The sequence below is a fragment of the Triturus cristatus genome, chromosome 1_1 (genome assembly GCF_964204655.1).
Source record: "Triturus cristatus chromosome 1_1, aTriCri1.1, whole genome shotgun sequence".
Lineage (NCBI taxonomy): Eukaryota > Metazoa > Chordata > Amphibia > Caudata > Salamandridae > Triturus > Triturus cristatus.
In genome coordinates this window covers 116,029,383-116,056,453 of record NC_140579.1, presented here as the reverse complement: position 1 = coordinate 116,056,453, position 27,071 = coordinate 116,029,383, and the positions used below count along the sequence as shown (strand labels likewise).

Sequence of the window (27,071 nt, the reverse complement as noted above, 5' to 3'; positions counted from 1 at the left end):
CGGTGAAGAGGGCGCTGTGGGAAGAGGGGCTGCAATACTCTTTGTTGTTCCCGGCCCGCCTCCGAGTTGTGATGGATGGGGCGACTTCCTTCTTCACTGACCCTGCGGCACCCTGGAGTTGGCTGGAGTCAGCCCGGACCCGAGCGGCGGCGCATGCTGCTGGGGAGGGGCCGCAGGGTACCCCGACGAAGGCCCATCGCAACAGACGCAACAAGGTGAGGACAGCGGGGGCCCGATCACCGGGTGCGTCCCAGACGGCTCTGGAGAGGCGAGCTGCACTGCGGGCGGTCTCTGTGATTTCCGGGGCTACGGCCTCCCAGCCCAGCGAGGATTCGGGCTCCAGGAAGGGCACAGAGGACTCCCACTCGGACGGTGCTATCGACGAAGCGGAGGTGCTGCCGGATGTTACCCCGGGGACGGCAGATGAACTGTTGGACGCTTGAAGGTTTGGGGAGTGCTCGGGCCATGAACTGAGGGACATGGGCAGGGAGGACCGGGTACGTGGGGAGAGGGAGGCTGGACCGGGCTTGGTGGGGCTCGGGGAGGGACCGGTGCCTGATGGGGTCCACGGCTGGTGATTATTGAGGGGTCCTGGGGGTGGGGGCGGGGGAGCCTGCAGGGAGTGGGACGCTGGGGGAGGATTGGCGGATTCAGGGCGTGGATGCTCTGGGGAGGACTGCCGTCAAACCCGTCAGGCGTAGAGCCACCACCTCAACCTCACGGACATAGTGAGAATCTGGTGGCTACCAGAGTGTTTGGTTTCTGTTTGGGGTAGTATTTGGATGGGTGACTGTGGTTTAGAACCTGTTCTGGGGAAGGGTGGGGAATCGGGGAGTTGGGGTGTTCTGGGGTTCCAGGGGGTTGTCAGTGTGCCTTGGAGGGGTGGGAAGGGATGGTTGGTTCGGCGATGGGATGGGGACCCCCCCTGAATTGAGAATTGTGACTTGGAACGTGGGGGGGCTCACCTCTATGGTGAAGAGACATAAAATCCACGCCTACTGAGTGCGGAGAGGGGTTCAGGTAGCCTTCCTTCAAGAGACCCACTTAGACAGAGAGGAGGGGAAGGCATTGCAGAGGCGCTGGCGGGGTCAATTGTACTATACCACCTTCTCGAGGTTTGCCCGGGGGGCTCTGATCTGGGTGAGAGCAGGTGTCCCTTTTCAACCCTTGATGACGTTGGTAGACCCAGAGGGCAGGTTTGTGGCAGTGCAGGGGCGGCTGGACGGGAGGGACTTGAGCATGTGCAGTGTATATGCCCCTAATATGGACCAGGCTGCGTTCTTCTCCAGGCTGTCGGGGCAGTTGGCGGCGTATCTGACGGGGCCGGTGGTGTTGGGGGGGATTTTAACTCGGTGACTGATGTGGAGCTGGATAGGTCCCACCCACCCCTGGCGCAGTCGGTGGTGCCTCGGGTGGCCAATAGTCGACGTAGCTGGCAGGCTACTTGGGGGCTGGTAGACACTTGGCGTACTCATCACCCGCTGGACAGGGATTACTCCTTCTATTCTGCCCCTCATGAGCTGTATGTCCGATTGGATGGTATACTGTGTTCCCCGGACGTCCAATCGCTGATGCGGCATAGTGAATATCTAGCTAAAACTCTCTCGGACCATAACCCCTGTATGGGGGTGCTGCAGTGGTCCAGGCAGCGGCAAGTTATTCCCACGTGGCGTCTTAACCCCCTGCTTCTGGAGGACCCGGTCTTCCGGGCTGAGGTTAGTGACTGCATAAAACAATATTTTGAGCGGAACTCGGGTACGACGGTAAGCCGGGCGACGGAATGGGACGCGTTTAAGGCGGTTGTTTGGGGGGTTTGTATATCGTCCACAGCCGGAGTACGGAAGACTTTATTGAAGGAGGTTGATGGGGCGGAGGCCCTGCTGCGGGCGGCTGAACGGGCGCATCAGGCGGGGCACGGTGAGTTGGCTGCTGTTGCCGAGGCACGTGAGGGTGTGGCGGTGCAGGTGGAGAAGCTCCGCTGTTTTGACCATAAAAGCTACCTAATGCGAGCGCACGCGGAACGGGATAAGGTGGGATCCCTTCTGGCGTGGTTGGCGAACCCGGCGGCCCGGGGGGAACCGATACTTTCCCTGGTTGAAGCGGGGGGTGCCCCGGTTTATTCCCAGAAGGGGATAAATCAGCGGTTTGCCAGATATTACGCTGGGCTGTACGATAGCACTATGGAGGGGGAGCCTGAAGGCCTAGCGGGCTTCTTACTGGAGGCCCGCCTTCCTCGACTGGACCCGGAGATTGGGAAGGATCTCGGTGGTGCCATATAGTTGGGCGAGATTCGTGCGGCGATTAGGCACATGGCCCGTCGGAAAACCCCGGGGGCGGATGGGTTGCCTGTCGAGTTCTTTGCGGCGTTTCCGGATCTGTTAGCGCCGCAGCTGCAGGTCCTATACAGCGAGGCCTGGCGGCGTGGGTGCTTGCCCGCCTCTGCTCGAGAGGCGATTGTGATACCCTTATTAAAGCCCGGAGGGGAGGCCGACGCGCGCACGGAGTATCGGCCGCTCTCCATGTTGACGGTGGACTACAAAATATTGAGTAAGATACTGGCGTCGCGCCTTTTGAGTCATATGACCGCCTTAATCCACCCGGATCAGGCGGGCTTTATTCCTCGACGCAGCACGGCCACTTCTGTGCGACGGTTGTTGCGAGTGATGGAAATGGACCGGGAAGTCTTCCCGGAGGCCTGCACGCTGTCGGTCGACATAGAAAAGGCCTTCGATAGTGTGGAATGGCCTTATTTATACCGAGTGCTGCGGGAGTTCGGCTTGGGGGAGGACTTCGTACGCTGGACCACGTTGCTTTATAGCGATGCTACGGCCCGAGTGAAGACGGGGGTCACCATATCGGCCTCCTACCGTGTACGGAGGGAGACAAGGCAGGGGTGTTCCCTCTCCCCCCTGTTGTTTGCTCTGGCCATCGAACCGTTGGCGGCTCATGCCCGACGAGGGGGTGCTTATGTGGGAGTTTCCCTGCGGGAGGATACGCACTATATCTCCCTATATGCAGATGATCTGCTGATGTTCTTGGCGGATGCGGAGAGAGCGCTGGAAGGAGCGGTTGCCCTCTTGGAGGAGTTTGGTCGGCTGTATGGGCTTAAGGTCAACTGGGGTAAGACGTGTTTGTTCCCGTTGTCGCAGGGGGGACGGCCCCCGCAGGCGTTGGGCCATATCCGATGGGAAAGCAGCTGTCTCCGTTATCTGGGCGTTAACATTTACCATACCCAGACTGATTTGCTGGAGGGGAATGTTGGTAGGGCACTTCGAGGCCTACGGGGTAGCATGGCGTTTTGGAGTACGCTCCCACTCTCGTGTGCTGGGAGGGTGGCGCTGCTGAAAATGGTGGCGCTGCCACGGCTTCTTTACTATTTTCGCACCCTTCCTATATGGATCCCGGCGTCGTTTTTCGCGAGGCTGCGGGTATTAGCCACGGGCTTCATTTGGGGCTCGGGAAGGCGTCGAGTGGCGCTGACCACCTTGCGGCGGCCAAGGGCAGAGGGGGGCTTGGCGGCACCGGATTTTGAGTGGTACTACTTGGCGGCCCAGCTCCAATGGCTCACGCAGGCGGTGGCCAGGGAGTACAGGGGCCCGGAAGGCCCTCAGGGCAGACTAATACCGCGCCATGTGCTGGCCTTTATAGTCCTCCACCAGAGATTAGACCTCGCCCAGCTCACCTTGGAGGAACGTACCCTCCGGTTATGCTGGAACAGATGCCAGAGGAGGGCCGCCATAGTCCACCCCTATGCCCCGGAGATCCCCCTGGGGATGTGTACGGCGTTCCCGCATGGGGGAGATTGGTCGGGGTTAGCGGTCTGGGAGGAACTGGGGGTACAGATGGTGGGGGACTTATTTAGAGAGGGAGTACTGCTACCTTTCCAGGACTTGCAGGACTCTTATGGGCTCCCGCGGGGTGACTTCCTGCTTCATGCGGCCCTGGTGGCGAGCCTCCAGAGGCATTGGAACATGGGACTTTCGGAACCGCCGACTGCCGCGGGTTGCCAATATGTAGTGATGGCGGCGGGGACGGCTAAGGCCATCACTTGCCTCTATCGCCGGCTGTCGACGGAGAGACTCCTCCCCCTGGGCGCTCTGAGGGAAAAGTGGGAAGCGGACCTTGGAAAAGAGATCCCTGAGTCCACGTGGTCCACGCTGGTGCGGAGGGCCTGGAAGGGAACGAGGAATGCCCGGTTCCAGTTAGTCCAGTTTTTTACGTTACACAGGGCATACCTGACGCCGGCCAAGATACTGCGATATTTCGGGGGAGCGCACTCTCAGTGTCTGCGGTGCGGGGTGGACGGTGCGGACTTTCGACACATGTTTTGGTCCTGTACGCAGTTGGGTGACTACTGGGAAGCAGTGGTGGATTGCTTGAACCAGGTAACTGATCGCTCCATTGCCCCGGATATGGGGACCTGTTTGTTGCTTTGGTTCCCCCACACTCGCCGCACGAAGGTTACTAGCAAATTTTATGATCTGGGGTTGATAATGGCCAAGAGGGAACTGACTCTGCACTGGAAATCCCGGGGGGGACCTAACTTCCTGCGCTGGAGATCGGCGTTGGCGCGTTGGGCGGGGGCCGAGGGCACGCTCCGGGTGCAACTGGCCCTCCGGAGAGATGACGAAAAGGCGCTGGCGACGGCCCGGGCATGGGAAGCGTTGGTGGTAGAACTTCAGGGGTTGATGTCCGAGGCTGGGGCTGAGGAGAGCGGGTCTGACCGGCAGGAGGTAGTGGGGAGCGGGGAGTAGAAGAGGCGAGACGGTGGGCTCTGACTGCCTACACTTTTGGCTGGGCTAGCTGGAAGGTTCTGTTGGTTTAGGGAGAGGCTGGGCTCCTGTATTTTATTGACTAGGGAGGGGGGGCACGTCGAAAGAGGGAACGGGGTAGGAGACGGGGGCACACCGACAGGGTGTGGGGGAGGGGGGTAGGGGACCGGGTGGGAAGGTTGAGCCGTCTTCAGGAGAGTCGGGGATGCTGATACATGTGTGGTATTTCCTGGACGGGTGGGGATGGTGAGTTGATTGTTGCCTTGTTGAGTTGGGAAACAATAAAAAATGTTTCAACAAAAAAAAAAACTAAAGCAGCAATTGGGGATATGGTGGTAGCTAAGATCACTGAGAAATATTTGACACGAAAGGAGGAATGCTATGAGTGTAGCGAGCGATCTGGGCGCATATTAGCAATCCGAACTAGACAGAAGAATGTACAGAATGAGATAATATCAATAAAGAATGAGCATGGGACCTTAGTGGTGACAGCTCAGGGAATCCGAAAGGAATTTTGTAGGTTCTATATGAAACTATATGATTCCGAGGAAACTAGGGAGGATATTGTCGAAGATGTAATCAAGGAGTATCTAGACGCTAGTAGTCTGGAGGAATTCTCCTCGGAAGATCGAGAATCTCTAGCCACCGCTTTTTTGTTTGATTAAATATTTAAAGCACTCAGTGAGCTTGCAGCTGGGAAGGCTGCAGGCCCAGACCAAATTCCACTCAAGTTTTATAAAAATGTTCTGGTCCGTTCTCGGGGTATATTTCTCAAACATGATCTGTGGGGTACAAGCGGGGGACCCACCCCCTGAATCCTGGGCCCAAGCCAATATAGTGGTATTTTTGACAAAGGGAAAGCCAGCCACAGAGCCAGGTTCTTATCGGCCGATCACGCTGATGAACACGGATACTAAAATATACTCAAAGGTCCTAGCAAATCGCTTGAGTCCTGTCCTTGGTCGAGTTATCTCGCCTAGACAACACGGATTCATACCTGGGAGGGGCACTACAGATCACGTTAGAAGAGTCATCACGCTCTTCGACGCAGCATCAGTCTCAGGAGACCCTATGGCACTTAATCTTTTGGATGCAAAGAAAGCATTTGATAGGGTCTCCTGGGACTTTCTGTGGGCGGTCCTCGAACAACTGGAGGTAGGTATGGGTTTTATAAAAGCTTTACGTGTATTATATGCAGCTCCCATAGCCAGACTGGTATTGGCTGGCGGACAAACAGAGGAATTCAAGGTAAAAAGGGGGACTAGGCAGGGCTGCCCATGTTCTCCGCTATTATTTGCATGCTATTTTGACCCCTTGAATCGCAGAATCGAAGCTAACCCCAGGATAAAGCCTATAAGTAGCTGTGGAATGGATACCAAGATCTTGGGCTATGCAAACGACTTAGCGGTTTTGACATCAATACCAGAATCAGCTCTGGATGAAATCGCGAAAGAAACACTGGTTTTTCGGGAAAATATCAGGGTACTCTCTTAATCAGCATAAAACCCAAATCGTAATTAATGAATATCTTAGGCTGAACGACCCTCGCGTTGTGCAATCGGCAATGTATTTAGGAGTGAATATCTCATCCAATACTGGGGAAATTGTCGAGCTGAATCTTGCCCCGGCCATCTATAAAGGATGACATGATTTTGCCCGGTTGAATAATCTTCATCTATCATTGATAGGTTTCTCCAATGTGGGGGAAATAATTTTTTTACCTAAAGTTTTATTTCTTTTTAGATCAATACCGTTGATATTTGAGACTGCATGGTTTAAAAAGTTGGATGGCTTGGTAAATAGATTTGTATGGGCATATGGCAAGACAAGACGGGCCATGAAGTTCATGTCTATATACTAGTATACCCCCTTGTATAAAAACTCAGTATTATTAACGGTTTTCATGATTAAATAATGAAACGATGGAAAGATTTAGGGGTCGGTATAGTGGGGGACTTAGTCAATGTAGTTGGACTCAGGCCATTCTCAGAGTTACAGGATAGATATGGGGTAGAGAGGAGGGATTTTTTTAAATACCTGCAGGTTTGTGGTAATCTGGAGAAGAAAACGGGGTCCAAATGGGCTAGGCAGGAACACCACGATTGATAATCTGAGGAATGAAGCTGGATGTACTATTAGCAGAATTTACAGGGAGTTGATCACCACGCAGCCAAGCGATCTAGAGAGACAGGCGGAAAAATGGCATCAAAGGCTCGGGATAAAAGTATCAGGTTTTCTTGATTCGTTAGATAAAGGACATAGTATACTCTGTTCATCAAAGTTACAGGCGCAGCACTTCAAAACGATTTTAGACTTGTATTATACACCTGATGAAATAGCAAAATGGGGTGGGTCTGTAGGCGTTAGTTGTCCACGATGTAACACTGCTTGGGCAGATGTGGTACACATGTTTTCAACTTGTCCACAGCTGGACACTGTTAGTAAAAGCATAGAACAGTTTTGAGAGCTAACCCAGAAGGTCAATGTGGTCTTAACTCCGGAAGTGTTACTGGGGGTCAGTAGCACAGGATCTGATGGTGCACAACCATACTTTATTTTTTTGGCAATGGCAGTGGTTAAGATCTGTATTGCTACAACCTGGCTAGACCCGGTGGCTCCATCTTTTTCACAATGGCTTGCACGGCTTCTCTTCACTTTCAACCTGGAGAAAGGAATTTATTAAGGGTGGGCGTAGTTCGCGAAGTAGCACTTCGCGAAGCTACGCAAAGTGAAGTTCGCACTACGCGAGCTACGCGTAGCACTTCGCGAACTGCGAAGTAACATGTTCGCACTGTGCAAGATGTTGTTTTCAATGATTGCACAGTGCGGACAAGCAACCGGCACTGTGCAATCATTGAAAATGGCATCTTGCACAGTGCGAGCTGTAGTTTTCTGCTGCTCGAGTAGATTTTTACTCGAGCTGCAGCTTTCTCAACGCGAACTGGTAGTTTCTCATCGCGAGCGGTCGCGAGCATACGCGACCCCTCGCAATGAGAAACCTGACCTTCTCGCGTTGGGAATCTCGCCGGGAGGTTTATTTTCAATGCTCGCGATCGCGAACAAGGAAAAAGTCTCGCCAGGATGTCATTTTGCTTGCTCGCGGTCGCCAACTTGACGTTGAGGACCGCGAGCAAGCAAAAAATGACCGCAGCACTACGCAACACTACGCTACGCGTGTTCGCACTGTGCTACGTGCAGTTCGCGTAGCGCGAAGTAGCGCGAACTTCGCAAACTACGCGAGCGTAGCGTAGTGCTTCGCCCAGGCCTAGAATTTATGAAAGATAAGGTCGAAAGGCCAAAAAGCTGGGTAAAACAATATGGGCTCCAATTTATCGGTGGAAGGAGGAGGCTGGGGACCTTTGAAATAATAGTGAATTGAAATTCTGTATATAAAAAAAATGTGGCTATAGCATGCTGAGGTGGTTTCTCTATCTCTTTTCTGCTTCCTTTATTGTTTTTTTTTATCCTCCAATGTAATAATCACCATTCAAAAAGAGTAATACTGTACTTGGAAAAAAAAAGAAATGGCTTGTATACACAAGAAGAACGATAGCACAAAATGTATACATTTGCATTCCTTTGTTTAGTTTTCCACTGAATCTCTCGGAACAATTATTTGAATACGAATTTATTTATGTGCCACTATTAAAAAATAAAATATATAAAAAAAAAAAAAAGGAAAACAAGACTCTAGACACTCTCAGGGATCGCGGTAGCAGGTCATCACTTTCATGCATGTCCACAGTAAATAAAAAGAGACAAAAAGTATGTTTACACTGTTTATTGAAACTATCGTGCTCAATCATGAAGCAACTGCACTGCAATTAGAAAACATATGCAGGTGCACAATGTGATTAGCACGATCAATAGACTACACACAATAAAAAACGCTGTCATATTGAATGACAGATCTGCCCAAACCTACCCTCACTACAGGAGCACAGTGATATATTAGTGATCTCTGTGATTAGTGGCAAACTCACTACCTGGCTTACATAAGCAGCTGTTCTATGTCTCAGATGCCCAGCTCTCTCTGCAATGGACCTTTGCTTTGAGAGAATTCCTCCACTTTGTTTTCAAAACGACAAGTCCCAGCTTATACGATAAGAATTGCCTATTCAAAAACAGCAGCTGGATTTCCCTATTATGAGGAGGTATTAGTGTCTGACCACAGAGAATAACAGGGCACAGTATTCTATGACCTTGTATGAAATGTTCCGATTTAATCCCAGCAGAAGAGCTAAATAACAAAACATGTGCAGCTTATTTGTAAAATAACAGTGTGGCACAAAACAAGCGTTTGTAAAGTAAAAGTGGCCTACAAAGTGCAGCTAGGCTAACATAGGGGAGAAAACATAGTGGTCGCTGTAGCAAGCTCACAACAGAGTCAATGTCACTGCAAAGCTTTGTGATTTTGTTATTAAGTTCAGGAAAAAGGTCTGTCAGTTGCTGCACTGAGTCATGCTCAATCTATTCTCGCAGATCATTCTTAAAAGTCCTATCAAGTCTGATTTTGCTAGCATCATTGCAACATTAGCAAGAGATTCTACTCCTGAATTCATCAGGGGTAAAATTTCTGCACTTCTTTGATAAGAATTAAAAATAATTGCCACCAAATTCTTGGTTGTCTTTTTCAGCGGCATTCTCCTCTGTAGTGACACTTATAATTAAAGCCTCGAGTGTGCCCACCAAGACTTCCACACCAAATATTTTCTCCCAATCACAAGGTCCATGTGTCTTGTGGCTTTCCCCAGACAGGCAAGGGGGCATTGTTGGCACAACCGCAGAGGTCATAAACAGGTGCTTCCAGTGTCAACTCGAAGAGGTTAATGCCTCATTCTTTCACCAGGACAGTACGAAAGGCACTTTAGTGTGGGCAGTGAATTCAAAAGTTTCCTCATGTGTTTAACAAAACACTTGGCAAGCTGTGTTGATTCCAACAGAAAATAGTACAAAAAGACAATGCAATACCTGTAGTTCATGAAAGTTTGCAAGGTACCACTTTGTTTGAGGGCTGAATTACAGAAATAATTAGACCATTTGTGTGATCTTGAGATTATAGAATCCATAGAAGGATCTGAATAGTTAGCCCTAATAATTCTTGCTCCTAAAAGGGACCAAACATTCAGGTTGTGTATAGATTTACACAACTTAAAAAAACAATATTTGGATGGATCATGAACTACTCCCCGATTTCAATCAGATGATGTGCACATTGAAGAAGTAGTTGTTTTTGCAAGTATTGAAATGCCCACAAGTTATCACTCGACAGTTTTGACAGATGATTCCAAACGTCTCAACTTTTTCATCACAACTGAGGGTGTGTTTTGTTATAAACATATACCTTTCAGTTAACATCAGCATCCTCAAATTTTCAAAGACTTATCAAGATGATGTTTCAAGGTCAGAAAGGCGTTCTATAGTTCCATAATGACACTTTGGTGTTTGGAGTAATGTAGGTGAGCAGGATGAGAGGCTGACCAAAGTTTTGACTGTGTTGAATGAGAAAGGTCTGACATTTCAATCAGAGGAAATGAAAGTTTGAGGCAAGTGGAATGGATTGATTGGGACACCATGTAAGTGCAAAGCGTGTAAAACTTAAAATGAATATTCTGAAGTCTATTGATGATGCTCCTTCTCCTAAAAATAACAAGGAGCAGTTGAAATTATATTTAGTTTTACTCTAATATCATTCAACGTATGGCCCACATTTCACCCAAGAAACACTACTTCAGAGGAGTTTATGCAACTAAGGGAATGCGTATCTTGGAGTACACAGTGCAAATGTGATGTAGAGAAAATCGAATCTGATATTTTGGGCACGCTCCATTGTATCATTTTAAACCATATGATGCAATCATCATCTGATGCCAGTAATGATGGTGTTGGGGCTGTGTTTATGCACAAAAGGGAGGATGGGAGAGAAGAAATAATACAATTCGCTTCTAAGCTATTGTGAGGTTTTGAGTTGACTGACTCTACTTTTGAGAAGGAAGCGATGGGGTTGTGGTGGAGTACGGAGCATTTCAGGACATTTGTGAGGAGTGTCCCGGTTGTGCTGCATACAGACCACATATCTCTGGTGGATTTGTTCAGCACTAAGGGAGGTGGAAGGGCTAAACCTAAGCGTATCGCTTGCAAGAATATCACAATTGGATAGAGTATGCTCCGGGAAAAAGGAACATAGTCACAATCTATTTGTCTAGAATCCTGATTGTTGGTGAGAATGATAATGTCAACGATAAAGAGATTATGATGTGTACCACAAGCCAGATGCAAGCATTCCGGGGGCTATTTCAGATGGAGAACGGAGAGATGCCCTTGATCAGGATCAGTTCTATATCAGGCTGAGAGATGGATAGCAAAGGGGTGGAAAGAGATTAAATAATTGTGAATGCAGAGTTGGTTCCCTACATGCATGTAGAGTTTAAATTGATGTTTATTGCGTAGAATTGAGCAGTCGGTCACACCTTCTGGTTTGAGGAAAAAAATACCTGAGTTGAGCGACATAGGATATTTAGGAATACGTGCAATGAAACATAGGGTTAGAGAAGACTTTTGGTGGCCTGGCATCGACAAAACTGATTTTTTGTGTGGCTACGAAAGATGTGCTTTGAGAGATGAAAGTTAAACTATGAAGTTGTCCTCCTTAATTCCAGTTGAGACTGACATGTTTTTATTGTTAATGTTGATTTTAAACATCTCAAGCCCACTTAAGATCACAGGTGAAGTTCTCAAGTGTGCATTAATAATCCTTTCTACATGCTCAGAATGATAAAAAAAATCCTCCCCTATATACTAAGTGATGCAGAAAAGACAGTGTTAACGGCCCTGGTTCTTTCCATGATAGATTACTGCAATGGTCTATATCTAAATATGGAAGAACAACATCTTAGGAAACTTCAAACCTTACAAAATGCTGCGTCACAACTGCTATCAGGGATCCCAAAGTTCAAATCAGCCTCTTAAGCCATTTATAATTTGCATTTGCTCCCAGCAAGGTACTGAATCACATTTAGGGCTCTGTGGATTGCTTATAGGGTGTTACATGACTATGGTCCTGACAACTCTAAACAAAACTTCAAATGGTGCAAACCTAGCAGTATCTTCACTCCTCTGGAGCAAAAAACTAGTGGTCCCCAGGTTCAGATGGTCTAACTGAGGTGGAAAACGTTTTGTATCCTGCACGGGAAAATCTGGAATCTTCTCCCCCTCTACAGCAAATCTTTGCCAAACTTGCTAGCCTTTAGGCCAGAACTGAAAACCTGGTTATTTAGGAATTAATCCCTACTCATTTCTCTGACCATACTCAGTAGAACCAGCGCCAAGGCATCTTCAGGTATTCGTGCACTCAAAAAGTCACTTTAACATAACATAACATAAAATATCATAACACAACATAACATAACATACCATAACATAACATAACATAATAGATTACATGTCTTATTGGCCTGAAGTTGTTTGTGAACAGTATCGAAACGTGTATTGTAATAGAGTTTTTACAAAGATTAGTCAAATAAGATCGCAACAGAGAATGGCATATGATTTGTCTCCGAGACGGAAATGAAGAGGTTTCAATGTGAGTATGGCATAACTCACACACATGCATGTTATTGTACCATCCCACGAGCAACGGGTTAGTTGAGCGTTTCAATCATACATTGAAAGATCAGATGGACCCAGCGCTAGTCAACAGGTTTAAGTGCTATTGGCAACCAGTGTGATGTATTTTGTGTTGCTGTGATCTGTGCGATTATAACATTGAGATGCCGTCATGGAGGCAGCACTGTATAAATTAACAGACACAGCACTGTGATGCAAGTTGGCAGGTGATGCAAGTGGCCCCCTTTCTCGCAACCCATCCTATGATACTCATCTCAGTGCTAGGTGAGGGTCCCACCCCTTTTAATGTGTTGATTACCTCCATAACTTGCTCACACACAGTAGCCTCTCCAACCAGCTGTCTCAAAGTGCGCTGCGAGCTGTGTATGTTGTGTAACTCTGTGGTCTCTCTCCGCACCAACCCTCCTGACTTTACTTGTCTGCCTCTATCTCCCCAGCGACCTACCCTTGTCCGTGCTCCTGCCAAGACTATTACTTGGGGAGATGCATCAGGGATGCAACAGTCTGTTCTCCTTGCACAGGTGAGATTCTCAAAGTGTGTTTGTCAAACGTATTCAACTTCCGTGTGTGCTAAGGGTGGGTGTAATTTGTGTAGTCGCACTACGTAAAGCTTTGCAAAACGGTAAAAAATCTCCAGGAGCACACAAAATTTTAGCGAACACGCGGAATTGCTTGTTCCGCCTGTTCGCAATGCTTTTTTCCTGTTCGCGAACGCTGTTTGCGTGCTCGGGGAGAAACACTTCGCGAACACGCATTTTGAAAGCACGAACAAGCAGTTTAACTATAAAGCTGTCTTCCTTAATTCCAGTTGAGACTGACATGGTTTTATGGTTAATGTTGATTTTAAACATCTCAAGCCCACTTAAGATCACAGGTGAAGTTCTCAATTATGCATTAATAATCCTTTCTACATTCTCAGGATGATAAAGAAAATCCTCCCCTATATTCCAAGAAGTTACCCAAATTCCGCAAATTCTGCGAGTGGAATGGAAATTACCGCCCAGGCCTAGTGTGTGCAACTCAAGAGTGTTCAAGAGTGTGGGAGTTACTCATTCCAACATGTGGGTCTGTCTGTGTTAGTCATGAATTACACAGCGTGATGCATCCTGTTACATCAAGACAAAATGTGGCTTAATGGCTGTGAGAAGTTGGCCTGATATATGTTGGTCACTAGTTAAAGTGGCCACCTTGCACCAGTACAAATCGACTCTTGTGGTAGCTTGTTTTACCTTATAATCTCTTGAATCACTAAATGAAAGGACACCAAACAGGTATATATATAAAAGATATATGTATTTATTACTAGACAGACTCTACTAATCTCTTTGAGATTAGAAGTCAAGGACATATGCACAAATCAACATTTCACAACAAGTTAAGCACAAATAAAGCTGGGTCCCTAGGGGCGTACCAGACCATATACTAAAAAAGAGACTTAGGAATATCGACTTGCGAGGGGACAAAGCCTAGGGCCTTCAGAAGCGCTGGGGCCTCACTAATCTACCCAAGGCAGGTAAGTAAAGGACCCACGGGAGACGCATGCAGTGTGAGAACCCAGCCGCGGATGCCAATTGACTTTAATGGAGCAAGTCGCGGTTGGAATTTTATAGTTTTAGGATACTTCGGGAGAGTCTACAAGCAAGTCACTTACAGAGTAAGTAGTTATAGAGCCAACTCACACAGGAGCACCGTAGTGCTGGAGGTACCTCACCCAGGGAAGCCGGGTGAATAGGTGTCTTTTGGTGTCCGGTCGCGGCGTCGTTTTCAATGGGAGCCAGGGGAGCCCTTTGGTTCTGCAGATAAGTCTTCTGGGGACCCACACGCCAACCGGCAAGGGATCTCGAAGACACCTCGGGAGGATTCACTCACCAGGAGCCCACGGTCACTCGAGACGAGGTAGGCCTCTGATCTTTGGTGGAAATCCTGCTGGAGGCTTGGACCACATGTGGTCCAATGCACAAGTTCGTAGAACGTCGTGACGGGGTTGCACTCGAAAATAGTGCCCGGTACCCAGGTATTGCGGTTCCTCATCTCTCGTGGGGTCCACTTGCCTCAGCGTCGCTGGGGACTCACGATGGCCTTGGAGAAGTCAGCAAATATACTTCCAGGGCTGCAGGGACTTTGGACTCCGGCGGGAGCGGGAAAGTTTGCGACCGTTGATTTAAAGGTTTGGTGCCTGCCAAGCAGGGGAGTCACTCCTTGACTCCAAGGGAGATTCTTCAGTCTTCCAGAGGTAGTGGAACATCGACGGTCCAGGATTCTTCTTCAGAGCGTCGTCCAGGGATATCTAGTTTGCAATGGCAAGGGTTCCCTAACTTATACTAGAAGGAAGGGAGGGACTAGCTCTATGACCCCACCTATGGGAGGGTCAGGGGAGTGGGTGGCTACACCCACTTCCCTTTGTCCAGTTTCGCGTCAGAGCAGGGGCTGGTAGCCCCTGAACCGGTTTGAGCTGGCATATGCACAGAGGAGCCCACTGCTCTCCTAGTGCAGGACTTCAAAGCACTCTAGGAGTGCACCCACCCAGCCCTAATACACTAAACCCTGTCTGGGAGGTAACCACACTTTCCTGTGACAGGATGCCTATTGTTGGGCCTCCTCCACTGCGAGTTTCGGTCAGCAGCAGGAGGGCAGCCCAGTGTCTGTGACCGGTGGCATCCATTTTGTGATGCCAGGGCTCTTCAGGATTCTACTGCGTTTCCACAGTAGGTACATGTCTATCCCTCTAGAAGGGTAGGATCATACTCCCACACCAGTTAGTGGTGTGGGGGTATGATTTCAAAGCGTTTGACACCAAACACGACATGTTTTGATGCAGCCATCCCAAAGTTAGCATTTACCGCTAGGTTATAATGCACTTGAGAGTATATGGTTTAACCGCATCCACAAACAGCCACAGAGAATGGACTCTGAGAGCTGCAGAGGGGCCCTGCTCAGGCAGAGGAACCCCCTCACATTGAAACCAAGCACCCTGCCCTCAGAATTGATAGGGCCTGCCTTAGGGGTGACTGATATGTTTATATGTGTGTGTAAGGAGAGATATAGGGAACCTATTCCCCAGTGAGGAGTGCTAACACTACCTCACCCAGGCTGCAGTAGCAGGCCTGTGGTGTCAGATTTAGTCTGATTCCCAGGGGTGTCATAATACATGCTTCAGCCCTGGGTAGGCCTTAGAAGTACCTATGCCCTTGGTACCTAAAGTACCATATACTAGGGGCTCATAAGGTACCACAGTATCCAATCACTAGTGCATCTAATATGCACTCCAAGTTGTTTAGAGAGAACAGAGAGGCTGGGGCCGTGATTAGCAGGGTCCCAGTCAGACTATAGCCAGAAACCAGTGTTAACATCAGAAAAAAAGTGGGGGCAACATAAGTGCAGATCCTACTCTCCTACACAACCCCCCCCTCCCCCCCCAAACGCAGGGACACTGAAATAACCTTGACCAGTTGAGTCTTTGTGTTCTAAGTGGAAATACCTTGAGAGTCCATCTGCATTGGCATGTTGGGTCCCAGGACTATGTTCCACTGTATAGTCCATCCCATGTAGGGAAATGGACCACCTTAAAAGTTTTGGGTTTTCACCTTTCATCTGTTTGAGCCATAGGAGGGGCTTGTGTTCAGTCTGAACTATGAAGTGAGTGCCAAACAAGTATGGCTTCAGCCTCTTCAAGGCCCACAGCAAAGGCCTCCCTCTCTATAGTTGGCCAACGTTTCTCTCTAGGTGTCAGCCTTCTGCTTATAAAAGCTGCTGGCTAGTCTTGGCCTTCATCATTCAGTTGAGACAGTACAGCTCCCACACCCAGCTCAGAAGCATCTGTTTGGACAATTAACTTTTTGGTGTAGTCTGGACTCTGTAAGATGGGGGCAGTTCACATGGCATACTTTAGGTCTTGAAATGCCTTCTGACAGCTAGCTCTCCACTGAACCATTTTTGGCATTTTCTTTGAGGTAAGTTCATTTAAGGGGGTCACTATATATCCATATCCCTTAACAAACCTCCTATAATACCCAGTCAGGCCAAAGAAGGCTCTCACCTGTGTCTGGGTGGTTGGAGCAACCCATTCTATGATGGTTTGGATTTTACTCTGTAAAGGCTGAACCTGGCCTCCACCTACAAGGTGGCCCAGTTACACAACGGTACTCTGCCCTATCTGGCACTTAGTGGCCTTGATAGTGAGGCCTGCTTTCTGCAGGGCCTCGAAAATATTTCTGAATTGGACCAGGTGATCCTGCCAGGAGGAGCTAAAGACAGCAATATCATCTAGATAACCTGAGCAATAGGTTTCCATCCCTGCCAGAACTTTGTTCACCAACCTCTGAAAAGTGGCAGGTGCATTTTTCAATCCAAAGGGCATCACCACAAAGTGGTAGTGCCCAGCAGGGGTTGAGAATGCTGTTTTGGCTTTTGCATCATCAGCTAACCTGATCTGCCAGTAGCCAGCTGTTAGGTTAAATGTACTAAGATACTTGGCTGAGGCCAAAGTATCAATCAGTTCATCTGCCCTGGGAATTGGATAGGCATCTGTCCTGGTGACTGCATTGAGGCCTCTGTAGTCTACACAAAACCTCATTTCTTTCTTACCAGCCTGGGTATGAGGTTTGGGAACTAGGACTACTGGAATAGCCCAAGGGCTAGCTGAAGGCTCAATCACACCTAGCTCCAACATTTTCTGGACTTCAGTCCTGATACAGTCCCTGACATGGTCAGGTTGCCTGTAGATTTTACTCTTGACAGGCAGACTGTCTCCAGTGTCCACCTTATGGGTGCACCACAAAGTCTGACTAGGGGTCAGGCTAAACATATGCCTGTACTGTTGCAGAACTTGTCTGCATTCAGTTTGTTGATGGACAGTGAGGCTGCTTGCCAAAGCAATACCATCTACTGACCCATCATCAGGGTTCTGTGAGAGCAGGTCAGGGAGAGGGTCACTCTCCTCCTCCTGTTCCTCATCAGTTGCCATGAGCAAGCCCATGTCAGCCCTGTCAACATATGGTTTCAATCTGTTGACATGGAGCAGCCTAAGGGGGCTCCTGGGAGTTCCAAGATTCACCGGATAGGTGACTTCTCCCTTTTGCTCAACAATGGTATGGGGGCCACTCCATTTGTCCAGGAGGGCTGCTGGGGCCACAGGCTCCAACACCCACACTTTCTGTCCTGGCTGGTACACAGTCAGCACAGCCTTTTGGTCATGTCAAGTTTTTTGTAATTCTTGGCTGGCCTCCAGGTTTTTAGTTGCCTTTTTTTTATGTATTCGGCCATCCTGGAGCGGAGACCAAGTACATAGTCCATCACATCCTGTTTAGGGGGTTTGAGAGGTAACTCCCAGCCCTCCTTCACCAAACATAATGGACCTCTTACAGGATGCCCAAACAGAAGTTCAAATGGGCTTTAGCCAACCCCCTTCTGTGGAACCTCTCTGTCTGCAAACAGAAGGCAGGGAAGTAAAAGGTCCCATTTTCGCCTAAGCTTTTCTGGGAGCCCTTTAATCATTCCCTTTAGGGTTTTGTTGAAACGTTCAACTAACCCATTGCATTGTGGGTGATATGGAGTAGTGAATTTATAAGTTACACCACACTCCTTCCACATTGCTTTTAGATATCCTGACATTAAGTTTGTATCTCTGTCAGACATAACCTCCTTTGGGAAACCCACTCTGGAGAAAACTCCAATGAGGGATCTTGCCACCACAGGGGTTGTGGTGGTCCTCAGGGGAATTGCCTCTGGGTACCTGGTGGTATAATCCACTACCACCAGGATAAACCTGTGCCCAGATGCTGTTGGAGGGTCAAGGGGACCAACAATGTCAATCCCTACCCTTTCAAAGGGTACCCCTACCACAGGTAGTGGTATCATGGGGGCCTTTGTTGTGCCACCTGACTTGCCACTGGCTTGGCAAGTGACACAGGAGCGACAACACTCCTTGGTGTCCTCTGACATATGTGACCAATGAAAATGTGGAACAAGCCTGTCCCAGGACTTGTTTTGGCCCAAGTGACCTGCTAAAGGGATGTCATGTACTAGGGTCAAGAGGAACCCCCTAAACTTCTGAGGTATTACCAACCTCCTGGTGGCTCCAGGGGTTGGATCTCTATCCTCAGAAAATAGGAGTCCCTCATCCCAATAAACTTTATGGGACCCACTAGCACTCCCAGCAACCCCAGCAGCAGCCTGCTGTCTGAGTGGTTCAAGAGAGGGGCAGCACTGTTGCTCATTACTCAGATCTTCCCTAGAATGGCCCCCTGCCCCCAATAACTCAACCTGATCAGGCTCAAGTCCCTCTGGGGCAGTTTCTTCTTCAGGATCTGCTTCTCGTCCCTCAAGAGGTGAATCTGTGATCTGAGACAGAGGGGAAGGCACGGCCTTAACCCTACTGCTCCTTTTCTTGGGTAGCACCTGGTCCATAGTTTCAGGATCCAGAGCTGGTTCAGTTTGATGCATTTTGGCCTGTGACCTGGTCACAGCAAATACCTCTGCAGGGATGCCCAACATCTCAGCATGAGTCCATAACTCTACTTCAGACCAGGCTGAAGTCTCTAGATCATTGCCCAATAGACATTCGACAGGGAGGTCTGCACTGACTACTACTTTCTTGAGGCCAGTTACCCCTCGTTAGGAGAAATTCACAACTGCCAGACTATGGTTGGTACTGACATTGCTTGCATTGGTAACCTGGTACATTTCACCTAGGATGATCTGCCCAGGGTCCAAAAGATCATTTGCCACCATGGTGACACTAGCACCTGTGTCCCTGAATGCCAAAGCCTGTTTGCCATTTATTACAGGCTGCTGTTTGTATTTGCCCAGATTACTGGGGCTCACTAGGAAGGACATATCAATGTCTCCATCACAAATCAGCAATGCCTGAGTGGGTACTCTGACTAGGCCAGAGTCCTCTTCAGAACCCAGGGTCAACCCTACTACACCCTTATTCTGATTACCACCTCCACCAGTAGCTGTACTAGGGGAACAGTTGCCTTAGGGGTAGGAGTGGTGGCGGTTTGGTCTTTGGATTTGTAGCAATCAGAAGTCCAGTGTCCTTTCTGTTTACAGAATTTGCACCAGGGCTTCTTTTGGCCTTTCCCTTTGTTAGACTATGAATCTCCACCAGATGCAGATTTGTGGGGCCCTTGTGAAGACTTCTGGTCTTTTGACTTATCTCCACCTTTCTCAGAGCCCTTAGAATCCTGCTTCTTAGTGTCACCCCCTTGTTTCTGGGCTTTCTGCCTCACCCCATGTGCCTGCCTTCTTTCCCAATTCTTGGGAGAGGTCAGATCAGAGTCCACCAGGTACTGATGCAACAACTGGTTCTGGCAATTATTAAGTATCTGTTCTCTCATTATAAGATTATACAATCCCTTAAAATCAGTAACTCTACTACCAATCCTCCAGAGCCTTGGTTGCACAATCTACAAAGTCAGCCCTGTCCTGAGTCTGTGCTTTGTGGGTGTCTCTGAACTTCAACCTGTACTGCTCAGTGGTTAAGACAAACCCATCTATTAGTGCACTCTTCAGGACTTTATAGTCATCAGCATCCTCTTCTCTAACAGTGAGGAGCTTATATCTGAAAAGGAGAGCCACAAGATTGCTGCCCACTGTTTCTGGGGGACATGTTGTACTCTACAGGCCCTCTCCATAGCAGTTATCCATTTGTGGATATTATCTCCACTCTGGTAGGAAGGAACAACCTTGGACCGGTTTCTATGGTCTGGAATATATTCTCTGACTCTAGGGACACTGTTGCTGCCACCAGGGAGGTTCTAACCCCTCTCTTCTAGAAGCTCTCTGGAGCTCAAAGGCTTCTCTATCTAATGCCAACTGCTTGGCCATGAGGGCAAATCTTGCTTCCTCATACTGCATCAGTTTGTACATTCTGTCAGAGGAGGTCTCACCTCTAGGAAGGTAGGAGTTCCTCTGCTGGACAGATTCCCTGCCAGAGTGATAGGATTGCTCAGATTCCCTAAAAAGGGACCTAGGCCTCTCCTTTACTCTGTCAGTTCTCTTAGGGAGAATTCCTCTGTCCTTTTCAGACCCTTGTGGGTCTGGCCCTTCAACCACAGAGTCCAGGTCATCTTGATTTTCATCATCTGACCCAGACACTGTAATTGACCCACCCCCTGATTCAGACACCTTAGCTCCTAGAGCTAATCCAACATCATCTGCTGTTAGCAGATCTATCAGGTGAAGTGTGGAGGGACTCTGTCCTATCCTCAGGTGCCTTGCAGCACACATTGCTTTCAAGTCAAAGTAAGTCATGTCCTTATACTGAGGCTGGGTGGACCCACTGGCTCCAACCCTTAAGGACATTCTAGGGTTGTGCAGTGTTGTACTACCTACACTAGTTTGTGGCCTACTGATCCTAGCTTGAGCTGTAGAAAGGGTGTGCTATCCCTTGACACACAGCTCTAAGTTCAGTAGAACTTATTGATACTAAGCTTGACTTTATATGTACCTTGAGTAACTATAGTGTTTTTCAGTTAGTAATTCAAATAGACATTTTCTGGTAAAACAATGGCAAGCTGTAATCCCACACGGTGCCCACCAATGTGAGAAGTTGGCCTGGTATATGCTGGTCACTAGTTAAAGCGGCCACCTTGCACCAGTACAATTCGACTCTTATGGTAGATAGGTTTAAGACAACCTTTTAAAGAAAGCTATCCTAGTGGTAGCTGTGGAGAGCAGCCTTCAGGCTAAGTCTTTAGAGGAATGTAAAGCAGCTTGTTTTACCTTATAATCTCTTGAATCACTAAATGAAAGGACATCACACAGGTATATATATAAAAGATATATGTATTTATTACTAGACAAACTCTACTAATCTCTTTATGAGATTAGAAGTCAAGAACATATGCACAAATCAACAGTTCACAACAAGTTAAGCACAAATATGGCTGGGGCCCTAGGGGCGTACCAGACCATATACTAAAAAAGAGTCTTAGGAATATCAACATGCAAGGGGACAAGGCCTAGGGCCTTCAGACAGTGCTGGGGCCTCACTAATACACCCAAGGCAGGTAAGTAAAGGACCCACGGGAGACGCATGCAGTGTGAGAACACAGCCGCGGATCCCAATTGACTTTAATGGAGCAAGTCGCAGTTGGAATTTTAAAGTTTTAGGATACTTCGGGAGAGTCTACAAGCAAGTTACTTACAGGGTAAGTAGTTCTAGAGCCAATACATACAGGAGCACTGTAGTGCTGGAGTTACCTCACCCAGGGAAGCCGGGTGCATAGGTGTCTTTTGGTGTCGGGTCGCGGCGTCGTTTTCAATGGGAGACAAAGAAGACTTGCTGCTTGTGAAGACAGAAGAAGTGTCCGGTGGAATCCAAGGCTGTACTCAGAAGAAGGAAGACCTGAAAGCAGAGGGGACAGTGTTCAAAGTCACTTTGCAGTGACCCGGGGCAAGTAAGCTGGATGCCCACAGTCGTCGGGTGATTTCAGGTAATCACGGGTGTCTTGACTCTTCAGGCACGAGGTCCAGGAGGCGTCGATGACAACCAAGAGCTAGATTCCGCGTGTCCCACAAAGTCTGCAGCTTACTGCAGTGTCGCCGACCAGATTGGAGCCAACAAGCCTTGGCAACAGCAAGTCTTGTGGAAGGTGTAAGAAGTCAGCGGTGCAGACCAGCAAGGTCTGCGGGACTCACCCAGCAAGGGTAAGTGAGGGCAGGCCTAAAGCAATCAGGAGAGCTCTTTGGTTCTGTAGAAAAGTCTTCTGGGGACCCACAAACCAACCAGCAAGGGATCGCGAAGATGCCTCGGGAGGATTCACTCACCAGGAGCCCACAGTCACTCGGGACGAGGTAGGCCTCTGATCTTCAGTGGAAATCTTGCTGAAGGCTTGGAAGACACGTGGGCCAATGCACAAGTTCATAGAATGTCGTGAATGGGTTGCACTTGAAAATAGTACCCGGTACCCAGGTATTGCGGTTCCTCGTCACTCGTGGGGTCCACTTGCCTCAGCGTCGCTGGGGACTCACGGTGGCCTTGGAGAAGTCAGGAAATCCACTTCCAGGGCTGCAAGGACTTCGGGCTCCAGCGGGAGCGGGAAAGTTTGCGACTGTTGATTCAAAGTTTTGGTGCCTGCCAAGCAGTGGAGTCACTCCTTGACTCCAAGGGAGATTCTTCAGTCTTCCAGAGGTAGTGGAACGTCGAAGGTCCAGGATTCTTCTACAGAGCGTCGTCCAGGGATATCTAGTTTGCAATGGCAAGGGTTCCCTAACTTATACTAGAAGGAAGGGAGGGACTAGCTCTATGACCCCACCTATGGGAGGGTCAGGGGAGTGGGTGGCTACACCGACTTCCCTTTGTCCAGTTTCACCCCAGAGCAGGAGCTGGTAGCCCCTGAACCGGTTTGAGCTGGCATATGCACAGAGGAGCCGACTGCTCCCCCAGTGCAGGACTTCAAAGCACTCTAGGAGTGCACCCACCCAGCCCCAATACACTAAACCCTGTCTGGGAGGTGACCACACCTCCCTGTGACAGGATGCCTATTATTGGGCCTCCTCCACTGCGAGTTTCGGTCAGCAGCAGGAGGGCAGCCCAGTGTCTGTGACTGGTGGCATCCGTTTTGTGATGCCAGGGCTCTTCAGGATTCTATCGTGTTTCCACAGTGGGTACATGTCTATCCCTCTAGAAGGGTTGTATCGTACTCCCACACCAGTTACTGGTGTGGGGGTATGATTCCAAAGCATTTGACACGAAACACAACATGTTTTGATGCAGCCATCCCAAAGTTAGCATTTACCGCTAGTTTATAATGCACTTAAGAGTATATGATTTAACCGCATCCACAAACTGCCACAGAGAATGGACTCTGAGAGCTGCAGAGGAGCCCTGCCCAGGCAGAGGCACCCCCTCACATGGAAACCAAGCACCCTGCCCTCAGGATTGATAGGGCCTGCCTTAGGGGTGACTGATAGATTTACATGTGTTTGTAAGGAGAGATATAGGGAACCTATACCCCAGTGAGGAGTGCTAACACTACCTCACCCAGGCTGCAGTAGCAGGCCTGTGGTGTCAGATTTAGTCTGCTTCCCAGGGCCGGCATAATACATGCTTCAGTCCCTGGTAGGCCTGTGAAGAACCTATGCCATTGGTACCTAAGGTACCATATACTAGGGGCTCATAAGGTACCACAATATCCAACCACTAGTGCATCTAATATGCACTCCAAGTTGTTTAGAGAGAACAGAGAGGTTGGGGCCCTGATTAGCAGGGTCCCAGCCAGACTATAGCCAGAAACCAGTGTTAACATCAGAAAGAAAGTGGGGGCAACATAAGTGCAGATCCTAGTCTCCTACAATGGCCAAGGCCGCTGGCTTGGGAACAGGAAGGAACACTTTTGAATCCCAGCGTCGGCTCAACAACTTGTGATTCGGGGAAAATCGTTTGGTCTCTCCGGACCTGATTCACAAAAGTAATCTGAGACAAAATCCTAAAGTTAGGATTTTGTCTCAGTTACACTTAACTTTACGACTTTCGGTATTCACAAAGGGCATTTATGAATAGTAAAGTTAGGATTAAAGCCAATTCAATGTCAAATATGCTGGAAAACTTTATCACTTGGGGTGGGCAGAACTCGTGGATATTCACTCTGCAGAATCCAGCAGTTACCTACAAAGTCTGTGAAATTCTTTGAGCAGCGGAATTTCACAACTTCTGCCGCTCATGATGATTTTTAACACCAGGAGCTTGTCCTGTGCTGTAATCAGTGTGAACAGCACTACGTGGTGCCCCAGAGGGCGCTGCTTTTTCCTGCCGCTCAAGTAGATTTTCTACTTGAACTGCAGTTTTCTCAACGTGACGTTGGCGAGCCGTGCGTGAGAAAAAATCTGCCATGCAGCGGCTGGTGGAGTTTTTTCAGAACTTTGTGCTCCAGGCAGAGCGCGGAGTGGGCAAAACTCTGTGAACTCAGCCGGCAGAACAGAGTTTACCGCCCCCCTAAGAATAACTTGTGAACTATGTGAAGTTTTTCATAGAAAAATGTATAAATGGTGAAACAAATACCATTTTCACTAATTATCTACTTTTTGCAAAAAAAAATTCCCAACCTTGCAATGTGTGATATTTTGGATTATTCAGCATGAGATGTATTTCCTACATGTTTGGGTTGATGTGGTTGAAAGTCCTTGGACCTTGATGACTCGTGCAACTGCTAGTAGAATGCCTCTATTGGGAACTGTTAAGGTGTCAGAGAGTCTGGGGAAGAGAGTAAGGCATGAACATTTGTTCTGAAGTTGGTACTATTGGGGACGGGTTACAGCCTTCCTGCTTTGTTTTGTAGCGCTAGGACAGCTTAGTTTTTATTTTTGTTGTTAAAAGGACATTCAGTTATGAAAGAGACACAGGTAAATTTTGAGAGCTGACTATTAGTGGCATATTGATGGTTCTTGATGATGCATAAAGGGTTGAGTCTAGAGTTGAGGTCCGAGAGGTTGAATGTTGAAGTTGAAAAAGCCAGGGACAAAATGGAGCCCTTCGGGTGCTCCACAGGAGATGGGAGCCTTCTGGGATCTCAAGTTTTTCATTTTCAATCAATCAAACTGTCTTTGTAAAGCGCGGGTTATCACCCAGGAGCATATCCAGGCACTGAGATGCTGGGTTAGTCGAAGAGCCAGGTCTTGAGTTTCTTTGTAAAGTCCGTCAGCGATGGCAGTGTTTCGAGGTGGAGGGAGTTCCAGGACTTGGCGCCAAGGTGGGAGAATTTGATGAATTTATGGTGGTCAGTGAGGTAGGATGTGGAACACTGTAGAATTTTTTCAAGGAGGGATATGTCTGTTTCCAATAGTCTGTATTCATCTGCATTGAAGGCTGCAGAGAGGTCGCGTACACTCAGAGGCAAGTGATCAGAAGGGCATTGCTGCCCTAATAAGGGTTAGCGGTACGGGTGCTGCATCATCGCAGAGTCTGGATTGGTAGTCCTGGAGAAACTTGTTCTTACTGGTCCAATTTTGAACTTATATTGATGCTGCTTTCTTGCACATTTCTTCAAGGAATAGAAGACAGATATTGCACAGTAGTTGTCAACATAGTATGAGAACTGAGGGGGTTTCTTATACAGGGAAAGGAATTCTCCTATTTTGGGGGCATCAGGAAATCTTCCTACGGAAGAGGGAGACATTGATGTGTTGCAAGGGAGCACAGCTACAGAGGGATCTCACATTTCACAAGGGGAGGTTGTTGACATCTGGTGATCTTGGGAAAGCTAAGGATGTCGGTGAGGTCAGTTTTTTAGAGAAGGGAGGAGAGTGTGTATTTAAAGAGTAATGGAGACGGGGTAGGTGTCTTTTAGTGTAGTCGATGTTGGTTGAAGTTGTCGGTGAAGAAGTGATCAATAGTATTGCACTTATTGAGTTATTCTGTCTAAAACTACATAGGTTGAGATTGGCACAGTGATGATGCTGTGTCTGTATTTCATGGTTCACTGATAATGGTTTTAGAGAAGGTGGACTTAGCTGAGGGGATGAAAAGGAGGTTAGTGCCATTGGGAAGTCCATGGGGCTGATTTAAATCTCAACGGAGGTGTACTCAGTCACAACGGTGATGGATATCCCGCTCGCCGAAATATAAATTACTTAGGATTTAATGGGATTTATATTTCGGCAGACGGGCTATCCATCACTGTTGTGATGGAGTAACCCGTCTGCCGACATCTAAATCCGGCCCTAAACGTTAAAGTCTTTGAGAGTGATGAACCCCACCAGTTGTAAATCGCACATGAAGACCTCCGCGACACCCTTATCCACTGCACTGGAATCTTCCTTGACTTTTAAAGAACTTTCGTTCAATGCACCGAGGGTGTGAAGCATTTAAAGACCTTTCGTTCAATGCTCTGAGAGTGTGAAGGTTCTAAGGACCCTTAGTTCAGTGCACCGAGGGTGTGAAGGTGTTAAAGACCTTTCAAACAATGTTCCGAGGGTGTGAAGGACTTAAAGAACGTTCGTTCAATGCACTGAGGGTGTGAAGGATTTAAAGAACTTTTGTTCAATGCACTGAGGGTGTGAAGGATTTAAAGACCTTTCGTTCAATGCACAGAGGGTGTGAAGGGTTTAAGGACCTTTTAGATTAATGCACTGAGGGTGTGAAGGTTTTAAAGACCCTTAGTTTAGTGCACCGAGGGTGTGAAGGTTTTAAGGACCTTCCGTTCAATGCACCGAGGGTGTGAAGGATTTAAAGACCTTAAGTTCAATGCACGGAGGGAGTGAAGGATCTAAAGATCTCTCGTTCAATGCACAAGAGTGTGAAGGTTTTAAGGACCTTTCACTCAATGCACCGAGGGTGTGAAGGATTTAAAGACCTTTCGTTTAATGCACAGAGAGTGTGAAGGGTTTAAAGACCCTTCGTTCAATGCACCGAGGGTGTGAAGGATTTAAAGACCTTTCGGTTAATGCACCAAGGGTGTGAAGGTTTTAAGGACCTTCTGTTCAATGCACCGAGGGTGTGAAGGATTTAAAGACCTTTCGGTTAATGCACCGAGGGTGTGAAGGTTTTAAGGACCTTCCGTTCAATGCACCGAGGGTGTGAAGGATTTAAAGATCTTTCGTTCAATGCACCGAGGGTGTGAAGGATTTAAAGATCTCTCATTCAATGCACAAGAGTGTGAAGGTTTTAAGGACCTTTCGTTCAATGCACCAAAGGTGTGAAGGTTTTAAAGACCCTTTGTTCAATGCACC

The 27,071-nt window shown here is 48.2% G+C and overlaps 1 protein-coding gene across 1 annotated transcript in view; it reads left to right on the top strand.

The window, feature by feature from the left end:
* LOC146869711 (uncharacterized) overlaps positions 1 to 27,071 on the top strand; it is a 340,761-nt gene that overhangs the window by 242,237 nt on the left and 71,453 nt on the right. The window contains exon 13 of the mRNA XM_085612911.1: positions 12,836 to 12,919. Within this exon, the coding sequence (XP_085469037.1) occupies positions 12,836 to 12,919 (84 nt within the window). The remainder of the gene's footprint in view (positions 1 to 12,835; positions 12,920 to 27,071) is intronic.